The sequence below is a fragment of the Simochromis diagramma genome, unplaced genomic scaffold, assembly GCF_900408965.1.
Source record: "Simochromis diagramma unplaced genomic scaffold, fSimDia1.1 OVJJ01000419.1, whole genome shotgun sequence".
NCBI lineage: Eukaryota > Metazoa > Chordata > Actinopteri > Cichliformes > Cichlidae > Simochromis > Simochromis diagramma.
The window spans coordinates 776488-789576 of NW_024387244.1; the positions used below are offsets into that span (position 1 = coordinate 776488).

At 47.0% G+C, this 13089-nt stretch overlaps 1 protein-coding gene across 1 annotated transcript; it reads left to right on the top strand.

The window, feature by feature from the left end:
* The first annotated feature begins 1186 nt into the window (after positions 1 to 1186).
* enc3 (ectodermal-neural cortex 3) lies at positions 1187 to 12154 on the top strand. Its single transcript, XM_040052699.1, has 4 exons — positions 1187 to 1524; positions 2570 to 3604; positions 3693 to 4467; positions 10806 to 12154. The coding sequence occupies exons 2-3, from the start codon at positions 2582 to 2584 to the stop codon at positions 4437 to 4439; spliced, it is 1770 nt and encodes a 589-aa protein (XP_039908633.1). The 5' UTR covers positions 1187 to 1524; positions 2570 to 2581; the 3' UTR covers positions 4440 to 4467; positions 10806 to 12154.
* Positions 12155 to 13089: the final 935 nt, after the last annotated feature.

Here is a 13089-nt window from a genome sequence, read left to right on the forward strand (position 1 = left end):
TTGGCCATCTTGTATGATGTGCGAAAATCCTTTAAGAACTTCAGTATGCAGTTTTCTTACTCTAATCATTAATTTTTAATTCTTTGTCAACCTGTGGATAGTTTACATTCCAAAATTAAAATGTACACAGTTGATCTGTCCATTTTCTCCCACTTATCCTATTCGGCTTCACGAGGGGGCTGCTGCAGCCCATCCCACTGCATGGAATAGGCTCTGTTATCTACATGGTAGCTATTTTTGTGGTTTTCAAAAATAATCAAAAATTTTGGGATTTACTGCCACAATGTTTATTCTTGTGAGCATTATGGAAGAGCTGTGCAACACTGAGACCTCTGTGTTATAAAAATGGTGCAAAATAATGCAGTAGCTGACCGAGTTGGAAAAAAATCTGAAAAAATCTCAGTAATTTAGGCAAAATGTTTGTGTGGTTTCTGGTCTGTCTGTGGGTGGGGATGGGTGTGCTGGGTGGACCTGTGACTTTCTGAAAACCTTCTAGAGAGCAGATTATTAAATCTTATATGATGTAACCTCCATGTAACTTTTTTACCTTTCATTCAGTTAAAAATCGTGGTTAGTTATTTACAACTTCACACCGCTGTCTTTCACAATCAATGCGTTGATTTTTTCTAGAAACAATAGTTATTTCATGAAATTATGTTTATGCTGTTCATCTCGGTCACATTTGACTCAGAGCTGGGTGAGCAGACTGGTCTGTGAAATGAAGGTCATTTTAAGTGATCTTTAGACTGTTTTGTGACATCAAAGTGTAAAAATCTCAGCAGCAACAGCTTTCAGGAAAACCTTTCTTAAACATCAGCCTGTATTACACGTGTAGTTTTAACCCTGTGCGTATTTACACCCAGCATCGATGCCGTCCTGGATAGTTTTTCTGTCTATCGTTATGTCTTTTTTCACAGACACCCCTTTTCCATTGTGTTGTTCCGCTAAATCCTTTACAAACACAGGCTCTTGGCGTTCATTGATAGCGCTGAAATGGAGATTTTCTTCTTTACGCGCAAGCCAAGGAAAGGCGAGAACAAAGCAGGCAGGTGAAACATACAGTGACAGGTGTTTCGGGTGATTCATGGCGATGGTTTCTGAATATAATGACGGACACTGATCCAGGTTGGCTGGAGAATAAAGGAAAGCTTTGCGCTGATGCTTGAGCCCATTGGCCGGCGGGAGCAGGAGTGGGAGGAGCCAGAGGAAACACCACCGCTGCTGCTTCGACTCTTTCTCTCTGCGCTCAGCTCGTCGCTCTCCGGCACGCTGCTTGGCTTCACCCACAGAAAACAGCGAGCGGCTAACTTTCCAAAAATTGTTTTGTTTCGGGCACAAACCCAAGAGTGTGAAGACAAACAGATGGCTGAACCGTCTCCCGCGAGTTTAGGGTGTGATACAGCTTTAAAGTCGGGAAGCGGACTCGCCTGAAGTGTGCCACAACTTCAAACACAAACCCGACGACGGGTGGAAGTTGTAGCCGAGATAAAGAAAGGAGTCGGGATCGCTGCCTTTCCCACCGAGGTAAGACCCAACCGTACCACAGCGCTCGCGCGCGTTATTACCGAGCTGTAACAGTGTTTCCTTTGATCTCGGCCGATGCTTTGCAGCTGCTAACTTGGGAGGAAAGTTGAGCGCATGCTGGAAGTGCTAACCAGAGTTTCACATTTACTGCACACAACGAATTGGATTTCACGCTGTTTCCCCCCCCCCCCCCTGCACGGAAGTCCACCGTCCCTCTTTCAGCTGGGTTGAATGGCCGATTTAAATTTATCTGCTGTGAAACAATGGGCGCTTTAAAGCGGAAGATATTTATTTGGTCGTTTTCAAGTTATATGTGGGCTCTTTGTTAGCCCGCCGCGCCGTGCCAGGACAAGTGGGTAGCTGAAATATTTCCTAGAATTTTTAAACAAACCATATAATGTCACTCCCACTCAAGCTTCATATATAAACGATCAGAAAATGCCCCCCCCCCTCCTCTATTTCTCCCTTGTTGCACTGCGGTTACATAATTTTATCCTGGAGGAGCTGCTCTGAGGTGTCACATCTTATGTGGGCTTGAAAGCTCCTGTATGTGAGCCAGCTGAGAAACACAACAAGCTGGCAGGAATTTATTGGCTTTGCCGAGTTTGGAGGTGACTCACAGCCCTGAAATGGAAGAGGGTGGAAACACCCAGGTGTTGCTTCTAGCCTAACCTTAATCGTTGAAGGTTATTCTAAGAGCCGGTTGTTCTCACGGCTCTGACAGTGATGCATGCTTTATAGATTTCTGCACTGTGTAAATCACTGGTGCACTAACACACACTGGGTTTACGTGGGAGTGCGCCTTATCTGATCTCCTTTCATCTCTCCACAGTCTGAAGTCCGTTTCCGCTGCAGCCTGACATACTGATAAGAGTATTTCATGTACAGCCCATTCATCGGTGGCGGCAGAGTTTTTGTTTAATCATCAAATGGGAGGAGTGCTCACATCAAAAGATTTCTATCTGGCCAACTGTAATCAAAATAGAAATGTTAGAATTAGCTGTAAGAGTAACTTATCCATGTTTTTTTTGTCTCTGTGTTCCAGGTTCAAGTCAAGATGTCTGTCAGCAACCACGAAAACAGAAAGTCTCGCTCTAGTTCTGGCTCAATGAATATCCAACTCTTCCACAAGACGTCCCACGCGGACAGCCTGTTGACTCAGCTCAACCTGCTACGCAAACGCAGAGTCTTCACAGATGTCGTGCTGAAGGCCGGCAACCGTTCCTTCCCCTGCCACCGCGCCGTCTTGGCCTCCTGCAGCCGGTACTTCGAGGCCATGTTTAGCGGCGGGCTCAGGGAGAGTCACGACGGTGACGTCAACTTCCACGACTCTCTCCACCCGGAAGTGCTGGAGCTTCTGCTTGACTACGCTTACTCAGCCCGGGTCATCATCAATGAGGAAAATGCAGAGTCACTGCTGGAAGCTGGAGACATGCTTCAGTTTCACGACATCAGGGACGCGGCGGCAGAGTTTCTGGAAAAGAACCTTCACCAGTCCAACTGTCTCGGGATGATGCTGCTGTCCGACGCCCACCAGTGTCAGAGACTGTATGAGCTGTCGTGGAGGATGTGCCTGGCGAACTTTGCTACTCTCTTTAGGACAGAAGACTTCCTAAGCCTCCCCAAGGACAAAGTTCAGGAGCTCATCCTTAGCGAGGAACTGGAGGTGGAGGACGAGAGCCTGGTGTACGAGGCCGTTATCGACTGGGTCAAGGCGGACATGGAGCGTAGGCACAGCGAGCTGCCCGAGCTGCTGCGCTGCGTCCGCTTGGCGCTGTTGCCTGAATCGTACCTGCTGAAGAACGTCGCTTCAGAGGAGCTGGTGATGTGCCACAAGGTGTGCCGGGAAATCGTCGAAGACGCTGTGCGGTGTAAGATGCGGATCCTCCAGAACGATGGGATCGTAACTGGATTCTGTGCACGTCCAAGAAAAGTCAGTCAGGCCCTGCTGCTGCTCGGAGGTCAGACTTTCATGTGTGATAAAGTCTACGTGATTGATAACAAGACCAAGGAGATCACCCCCAAAACAGACATCCCCAGTCCCAGGAAAGAGTGCAGCGCCTGCGCCATTGGTTGCAAGGTATTTAAGCAATGAATCGACTTAAATGTGTCATTTTTCTTTATGACCCCTCGACGATGTAAACACGCTTTCTCTCTCTGTCCCTCAGGTCTATGTTACTGGAGGACGTGGATCTGAGAATGGAGCGTCCAAAGATGTCTGGGTCTACGACACATTACACGACGAGTGGTCTAAAGCGGCGCCGATGCTGGTAGCCAGGTTCGGACACGGTTCCGCGGAGCTCGACCACATGCTGTACGTAGTGGGAGGACACACTTCCCTCGCCGGATCCTTCCCCGCCTCTCCATCTGTCTCTCTCAAGCAGGTGGAACAGTACGACCCTCAGACCAATAAATGGACCCTCGTGGCCCCGCTCAGAGAAGGAGTGAGCAACGCTGCCGTTGTCGGCGCCAAAAACAAACTCTTCGCTTTTGGGGGCACCAGCGTAAACAGAGACAAATACCCCAAGGTGCAGTGCTTCGACCCCTGCCAGAACCGGTGGTCGGTGCCGGCCGCTTGTCCGCAGCTGTGGCGATACACGGCAGCGGCCGTGGTCGGCAACCACGTCGTCGTGATCGGCGGCGACACCGAATTCTCTGCCAGCTCGGCGTATCGGTTCAACAGCGAGACGTATCAGTGGTCAAAGTTTGGCGACGTGACAGCCAAGCGGATCAGCTGTCACGCTGTGGCGTCGGGAAACAGGCTTTATGTGGTCGGAGGGTATTTTGGGGCTCAGAGGTGCAAGACGCTAGACTGTTACGATCCAGCGTCAGACTCCTGGGACAGCGTGACCAGCGTGCCCTACTCGCTCATTCCCACTGCCTTCGTCAGCACATGGAAGTACCTCTCAGCATAGAGATGCACTGACTCTCTGAGGTTTTGCGGTGAGTAATTGTAGCTTCTTAAAGTGACGCAAACAAACAAGATGTCAATTACTGTATGTGTGCTATTCATAGTTCCCCTTTAAATCTTCAGATCATGTGTGGGACCTGGCTAGCATAAAGCACACTGTGTAACAGTTACAGTTACACTGTTACAGTTACACTGTTACTGTTACACAGTTACACTGTTACTGTTACACTGTTACAGTTTCACTGTTACACTGTTACACAGTCCAGGTGAATGCCTCTTTAAACCGTCCAGTTTAAAGACTCTTCTGTGTTTTCAGGGTTGCTAATGGTTACAGTGGTTACACATTATCTAGCTGCTGTGCCGGCTGGGTGTCGGGTAAACATGGAGGAGTCTTGGTTTAGAGAGCAGGAGGAATGTCAGCGGTGCTGATAATTACAGAGCGAGAGCTGCACAACAAGACCTCTGACACTGACGGGAGCGAGGTGGAGAGGCAGGCATCAGGTCTGTGCTTGTAGTGAACGGCAAAAGGGTGCAGGGAGCTCTGCAGGCCCGATGCTGCTAACGGGGTGCCTGTAACGAGGCAGTTTGAAAAGTCGATGCGTCACGTTCGCTGTGCTTTAGATAAGATCAGAGACATTCTGTTTGTTAGCTCGTGTGAAGCAACACTTAAGATTTGGACATTTTACAGGACGGGGAAACAAACAAGTCCTCGACTTGATCCCAGGTTTTGAAGGATTTCAAAAAGGAAAAAAGAAAAATGAATTCCATACGTGCTGACGAGTTTTTCCCATGGTGACAAACAGTCAAACCAGTCATCAGGAATTCAGGAACAGAGAAAGTCTAAAGGGTATAAAAATATGACTGACTACAACAACTCAAGAATAATAGGAGCCAACTAGCCTGAAGGGAAGGCAGGGGCAGTTTTCAGTTTCATGCGAGTCTATCGATTGATGCTTTACTCCTGAGGCGTTTTCTGCTTTTACACGGTGCAATGACAAGCGCAGTGAGCAGCTTTATTTATTTAATTTTCACACGTTCCCGGTGGTTTGAAATTTCACGAGGCCCGTGCTGTGACCTTATTTCAGTTCTGGTGCGATCCGTGGAAAACAGCTGAGTGCTGCAGTAGTTATTGAATTTGAAATTAAAGGGTTTTATCTTTATTACAGTAATAAAACTGTAAAGGAAAAAACAAGGAGGGGTTTTACGACACTGCAGCCAGCGGTCGTGTAGTTTAGCTTAGCACAGAGAGTAGAAAGAGCTAGCCTGGCTCTATCTGCTCTGTCTAAAGCTAACAAGAGTGTTTGCATGTGACTCTGCAAAAGTAACTAAAGTTAGAAGAGGTCCAACTAACTTCTACTCTTCATGCTAACTTAATTGCTTTCTACAGAGACTGTAAACAAAAAATGGACACGGCTAATATGACATCAGCCGTTTCTTTGTAAATGTCGACTACAAAGTTTCAGTTTCAGTCGTCTGGCAGTTGCCATCCCGTGTTTTGGAAAAAATAGCTGTTGTGATGGAAATTGAAATTGTCTGTAGAGAGCAAATGTTTTCACTCCTGGCTGTTTTAATGTGGGAGTCTGAAGCCTAAGCAGTGACATGAGGATCTGTATTTTTGATGGCTGCACTGAGGACGTCAAAACAAGAAAACAAGCCGACTTCAGAGAAGCAGGAGTGACTGCTTGGCCTTCGGGTCTCCAGTTGTCCATAACCTCCATAACCAAAGTATAATCCAGGCATAAGTGGACTGACTCGCTTTTGGGGCCAGACTCAAGTGGCCTCTTGAGAAACTTCAGGTTTTGTTGCTTTGCGCTGGTTTTACTTTCCAGCCTGGGGGTTTACTGCTTGGTCTCCTCCAGCTTCATATGCTGTGCGCCTCACCATGAGACTGAGAGATCGTGATTAAGAACCAAGTTGACTGAAACTAGACGGACTCGATCAGATAATCATAAATGCAGCTGTAAATGTGAGCTGTTCTTATATGTGCTTGACGAATGTTTGGCTAGAAAATAGCCAGAGTGGATACAGCTCAAGTTAAAATTCTGTGCATATTTTGTTATTTTCTGTTTGACAGACCCAGGTGCATCCTGGGTAAATCCTCCTCCCCCACAGTGCAAAAGCAACAGTAAAGGCACCTCCTCTTTTTATTCTGCCAGAGAGTTTGAAAGTAGAGTAAAGCAGAGGCGAGCGAGAAGCGGAGGCTTATGTGTGACTTGTGTCGACAGTAAACAGCTGGAGATGATGGGGCTGGGGGCTTAGCATTATGGGGCTGCTGGTATGGGCCACTGTATCCATGGTAGCCAAGGTTTCTGGGCTGGGATGGAGACAGACAGGCTGCCTGTGAAAGATCAAGGAACCGCGTCTTTATGAACCTCGCAGTTACAGTAGCTGCCGTCCTGCTGCTGACTGCCTTTATGTTTAATTACTGCACAGATGGAGAAAGCTCAGATTTCCAGCTTGTTAAACACACTCCTTCCCCAGACCCTTGTTGACTTTCTCTCTCACACACCCAAGAAAGGAGGAGGGGGGCAAACACAAATGTACGCACAAACTGAAGGAGAGGAGGAGATAAGCGAGTAAGACCAGGAGAAGCAAAGCTATATTTTCCAGCGCTTGGCAGCCGAGTCTAACGCCTGCCTAAAAATACGTTGCTCCAAAGTTTTCAACTTTCAGCCGGGGTTAGAGAGAAGAATACTGTGTTTCTGCAAGTGTGTGTGTTTGTTTCCTCCCAGCAGTCTGGTGAGACTTTACACAATAGTAAAATCACTTGTTTTTCACTTACACACACACACATTGCTGGCATTGCCCTTCCTAGTAAAAACCAGCCGTCCTCACTCTAATTTGGGAGGAATGAAGGTGTGGCTTGCTTTCCCATTAGTAAAGATTTGTTAATGTCGCCTTGTGGTTTGCGTGGCCTGTATGGGATTACCAGCCGTGCTGTGTCTTTCTTTTTTGTCACTATCTACTGCAGTTTGTTGCCCTGTGCATTTCCACCAGATGTGACTAACCGCAGACTTCAAGGCCAAGCCAGAACCCACTGTGGATGGGGGAAGAGTGTTTGTAAAGGCTCGTGTTTGTTCTGGGAATGGGAGTAAGAGCCTGTGACGTTCACAGACGGGTTTAAAACACGCAGAACTAAACGCGTGTAATTTTGTTTAGACTCGTATATTTAGTGCGTCTTTTGGGAAATGATAAGCTGGATGGCATCCGGGGGGGGGGGGGCAGCCTGGTCCGTCGTTGGTGCCAGACTACAGGCAGACAACACGTAACTGGATCCCGCTCTCTCACCACTGAACTGTAATAGCCTTGAAATGCCTGTTATGATGCCTGAGCTTTTGCCCCCCCCCCCCAATTCAGCTTTTTAACGGCTTTAACCGACGCTCTTGTGAGGTGGGCATGGCTCTCTGTGATAGGGTACACCTGGAGAGGTCAGAGGTCACCGAGGGACTCCTTGGTGGTTTCTCTTCATCCCCAAACAGCTGCTGTGAAATGGAAAGGTCACGGTGGGATCGGGGAGGAGGACAGCAGAGGCCTCAGTCACTCAATACTAATGTTTTATTAATGCCTCGCTGTGAGGGCCACCAGGAGCACGGGCTGAATGAAGCTTTTATTGTGGCATCTGTGTACAACAAGGCCCGCCCCCCCAGCTCACACACACACACGCACACGTGCACGTACAGTCAGAGTTAGCACGTGCACGCACACTTGGTCTCGGGTCCCTCGAGTAATCAATCTGCCACATTACAGCCCTCAGCACAAATGCTGAAATTTGCATAAACCTAATGGTGTTTTTATTGGTCTTTTCTCCATGCTGGGACTAACAAAAGGAGAAAAGGGAAGACGATGCTTAAAATGGCTGAATAATCACCCAGACTAATTCGATTAGACCCTTAAAAAGAGACGAGCTGTCATACAGTTACAGCGGCCCCCCTCAGAGAGCCAGCTGGGGAAGGAAACAGTGTGTCTGCCTGGTAATTAATCCAAATTGCGTAATATTTGCTGAAGTGGTGCTGAAAGTGAGGCTCGTCCAGTCACAGAGATGCTCTTTGTTTCTGCAGCGATTCATCAGGCGCGCCTCATTATGCTTTAGAGCCGTACCAAGATGCCTGTAAGCCGGAGCTCATTCCCAGAGTCCTTCACGCATCCCTGAAAACAATGCAAACTCATGTAAATGAAGTGACTGCGATTCATGCATCGGTCAATACGCTGCAGTTTCAGGTGGTCATTAGTAAACATGGCACAGACCTTGTTGCACACAGGGGACAGCTAAAGAAAGGACTGGGCTAAAGAAAGGACTGGCTTTGGTTCGTTGGGCTTCTAGAAGATGCAGATGTGGGTTTTAGTTAAATGCAGCTTTTGCAACATGCCAGGTGTCATTCTGTGAGCCGCTCCTCTCCAGGTGTCTCAAACTGGACGTTGTGTAATTTCATGAGACGAAAGCTTTTGTGAAAACATGAGGCGAACCTGGCTGATCCAAGCAGAGCAGCATTTAGTCCCAGCCCATCTGTTTGGGCTGCAGAGGCACGCAGCAGTTGCTCCTGATTGGACGCACACAGCGCACCTGGATAATTCCTGGGTTACAGCTGTGTCTAATGAAGAGCCGTACTTTGAAATGCGGGCGAAAGGTGAACGCTGTAAACGATGCAGCACGGTGTTGCGCAAAACTGACCTTGATGTGACAGGTAACGAGGAAGTGACGGTCTGGAGTTCATCCAAGGTGACAGCGAGCTAAAGTTTGGTCATGTGAGACGAGGATATTATCTCTCAGTGGATGAACTAACCACGGCAGTACATTACCTCTTTGTTGCTTTGGTGTCTTTAAGCACTTGGTGAATGTTCTTCACTGTCTGGGCCGCGGTTCAGCTCGTCGTACCCTGGACGTGACGGCCTGACGCCGCAGTTCTTATGAAGCTTTGATAAACAGAGCTGTCACGGTCTGAGCAAAGTGGCGGCGTGTTTGGGTTTCATCATCTGCACAGCAACCGGTGCTGCCGGTGAGCCGTGCACATGTGCACTGACAGAGAAAGCAGAGGCCTAAAGTTGCATGCGATGCAAGGAGTGCTGCTGTTCTTGCTTTTCAAGGCAGGATGAGCTAAGCTAGCTGAGGAGCCTAGCTGTAGAGTCTTACTGAACCATGAACAGGTAAAATTGGAATGATATGATTATTTGCAATAAAGCCAAAAAAAGATAAAATAGTGGTTACAATTTAACAAAGCCAAGGTTTGTGTATATACAGTGTGTGTGCCAGTAATCACTGCAAGCTTCAGGCTGTTCAAATGCTCGACGGACGGCTTTCTCTTCCACGCTTGGAGCTCCACCCACCTGCTGTTTTAACATCTTCCGCTTGTGAAAAGCAGCCAATCACAGACGACTCATTTCACAAGGCAAAACTCCTCTGACAGAGTTCAAGAATAAATATCAGGAGGTGGAACGCAGCATAACAATAAAGCTCCTTTTCAAAGGAAGCTTTTATAGAGATTTGGAAATGTCACCGCCACGTCTGCTGCAGTGGTAGAATCAGCACGCTCGCAGCGATAAACAACTAGAGCCTGAACAGCTCCAGCCTATCACAGCAATCAAGAGTTTAAACGTGCAAACAAATATTCTCCAACTGTGTCTGACTGTTACGCTTCAGGCAAAGTATTCACAACAGTCACAGATGTGCGTGGATCAGTGAAGGCTTCTGTAGTATCATCGGGCTTTGTCAGCCGTGGAAATTAGAGTCTTTAGGTTATTCAAACAAACCCCCAGCAGAGCCCGAGTACGAACTCGCTGCCTCACGCTGCAGGCGGGTTATCAGTATCTCTGCAAATGTGCAGTATGCAAACCACCAGGTTCAGGTTTCTGTCCAGCGTCCCAAACATCCAGAGGACGACTTCCTCATACCGCCACGAGAGGAAAATTAGACAGTGAGGTTGCAGAGGAATATGAGATTCCAAAGAATTCATTACAGTGTTTGTATTTTTTAAAAATGCAGCTTGCAGATGCAGGAATTGCAGCATAAAGCCTCCTATCAGGATAAAGCAGATGGTTTTTGGAATATGTGCTTTTTATCTGAGTTCACTGAAGCTTATTTTCACTCACAGGTCCCAACTTCTGCACCCTCAGATATTCATCACTAAGCCACATAAATGGTTAAATGGACTGTGGTTAAATGTTGCTGCGTTCAGAGGTGTTATTAATGCTCTGTGGCCAAAGCCTGATAAAACAGCACAGTGATAAGCTGCTGTGTAGCCTGGAGGTCTCTGCCTTCCTCTCCCTGAGAACGTCCAGGCCCTCTGGTCATGTGCCCGGCGTTCTCATACAGGGTCCTTGTACAGCAGAGTTCACGGGACCAGCACATTAATCCCTCTCTGTCTTTTTCCCTCAGATGAGCCTCGGAGTCTGGTATGCAGGAATGTGCCTCCCCTCGGCGGCTCCGAGGAGGAGGAAGAGGAAGAGGAGGGGGTTTTGCGTGTTCCCGTCGTTTCTCCATCCAGACTGATTCACATTATCTCCAACTGCACACGAGCGAAGGCCTGGAAACAGCACAGAGACTTTTGTTTTTTTACCCGATGTGTTTACTCGTGCTTCTTGTGTAACTTTGCCGTGTTGTCCCCGAGTCTGAAGTGGACTCGCTGGTGCGTGTCCAGCAGGGCCTTGTGAGCACGTCTCTCTCTCTGTAGCTGTCGCTCTGTCAGCCCTGCACTGCTCGTCCGGAGACGTGCATCCTCTCACCAGTGCATCACCGCTCTAACTGACACTTTAGCTTGTTTCACCGCGAAGAAGGAAGTCGAGATGTCCCTCTTTGTCCCCGCCCACTCCTGACACTGTTTACTCAGGTGTAATTTATTCAGACTGAATTAGACCTTTGCTGCGGCCGGCATGTGCAGAGGGAGAGGAGACGTTTGGGGAAGTGTATGATTTTGTGAACAGAAACAATCTTCCTGTCTGTGTTTTTAGAAGTTGGACTTGGGCTTCCCTCAATCTTGCTGAGCTAAATTTGTATCCTCTTCCTAACTGAAAATACAAGCTCGCAAAAAAAGGAAGAAAAAAGAGGGAACGTGGCCCATCACGACTTGAAGGAGACACTCGTCTGTGTCGGCTTTCAGATGATGATTTCTGTCTGTTCTTATCTGTCTCAGGGTCATGTGTACTTGCTGAAGGAAGGGTTACATCTTTTGTTATCGCTCGTCTGAAAACAGATTTCATTCTAGTGAATGTACTTTTTTTTTTTTGTGATACAAACTCTTCTTTATGTCGTTTTGCCAAGTGGAAAATGTCTGATTGTGCTTAAAAGCGTCGGTCATATCTGAAACAGAAATGTTGCCAAAACCTGAATATCTAACTTTAGTGTTGTTATGGATTTAAATAACAAAACTTAGTGTGATAGCCTTGTAGCTGCAATAGTGTTTTTTTCTTTCCGTGTCTTTACAGAAGTCTTTGGTGTGTATAGTTTTGTACATTTGCCTCGTAATTCATTTGTAGAAGGCTTTAAATTTGCACAACTCTCTTAATTGTCTTAATTTTGTATCTTTTGTCTTAACCCGGTCGGGTAGTGTGAGTAATCGAAGCCTTTTTGTAGCAAATCGTCAAAAATATGTTAATTTGCTCTCTGTGCAAGTCTCCGATGTATGGCAGTATGCTCCGGATATACTGATATATTAAGCTATTACTGAAACAGTCTGTTACTACTTGTTCTATAGTTTGTTACTTTTCAATAAATGTCATCTTGTTGGACTCGTGCTCGTCCTCTGTGGAGTTCAGCAGCTGTACGATCACACAGGTGCTTCAGATAGTTTCCAAATGCAGGTTCGGAGCGCTTTTGGTATTTTACCAGCTTCCTGCTCTCTGTGCACCGAGGAGTCGCTCAGATTAACTGCTCATATTTGATCTCTTTGACAATATCACGCGTCAGGATCACATGGTATGTGAAGCAGAGAAGAAAACCCTTCTAAAATCACCATCATAACGCTCAGATCTTTAAAATATACCCTGATGATTCTCACCAGCAGTCAGGAGATGCTCCTCCTGTGACAAACAGTGCAGTCGGGGCGTTGGGTGGGAGGAAGTGGGGCTGGCACGTTTGCGTAGAAGAGGGAGGAGAACCACCAGAGAGGAATGTACCCACACTCAACGTGAGGGCGGAGCCTGTGAGTGCTGCCTACAGCTCGAGGTTTGTAACAAACCTGCAGGATTTCCACTTCTGAGGTGTTTAAACAGTCGGGCAGCAGGGCTTTGACTTGTGCTTTAAAAGATAACAAAGTTTAAAGAGGACATTTAGAAAACTGTCACAGGAACGAGAGACTTGACTGTTAACTCTGTAAATTAGATACTGTAGCATAGCTCCACCACACACCCTGATATATGTACTTTTTAAAAAAGGAATTACTGCACAATGACAGATTTTAAGTTAGACATAGATCAACTAGATCAGAACAGAAAATACATGTTTCACACACACACACACACACACACACACACACACACACACACACACACACACACACACACACACCTGTCATTAAAACAAAAACATTGCAATTGCATTATTGGATAACCTGCACTCGTGAATCAAGCATTCAAACAGTGACAGTGTTTTCGTTTTGGCTTTTTGGACACAGAGACTGTAGTTGTCACAGTTCGATGGCATCAGACTCCTGATCTCACAAACA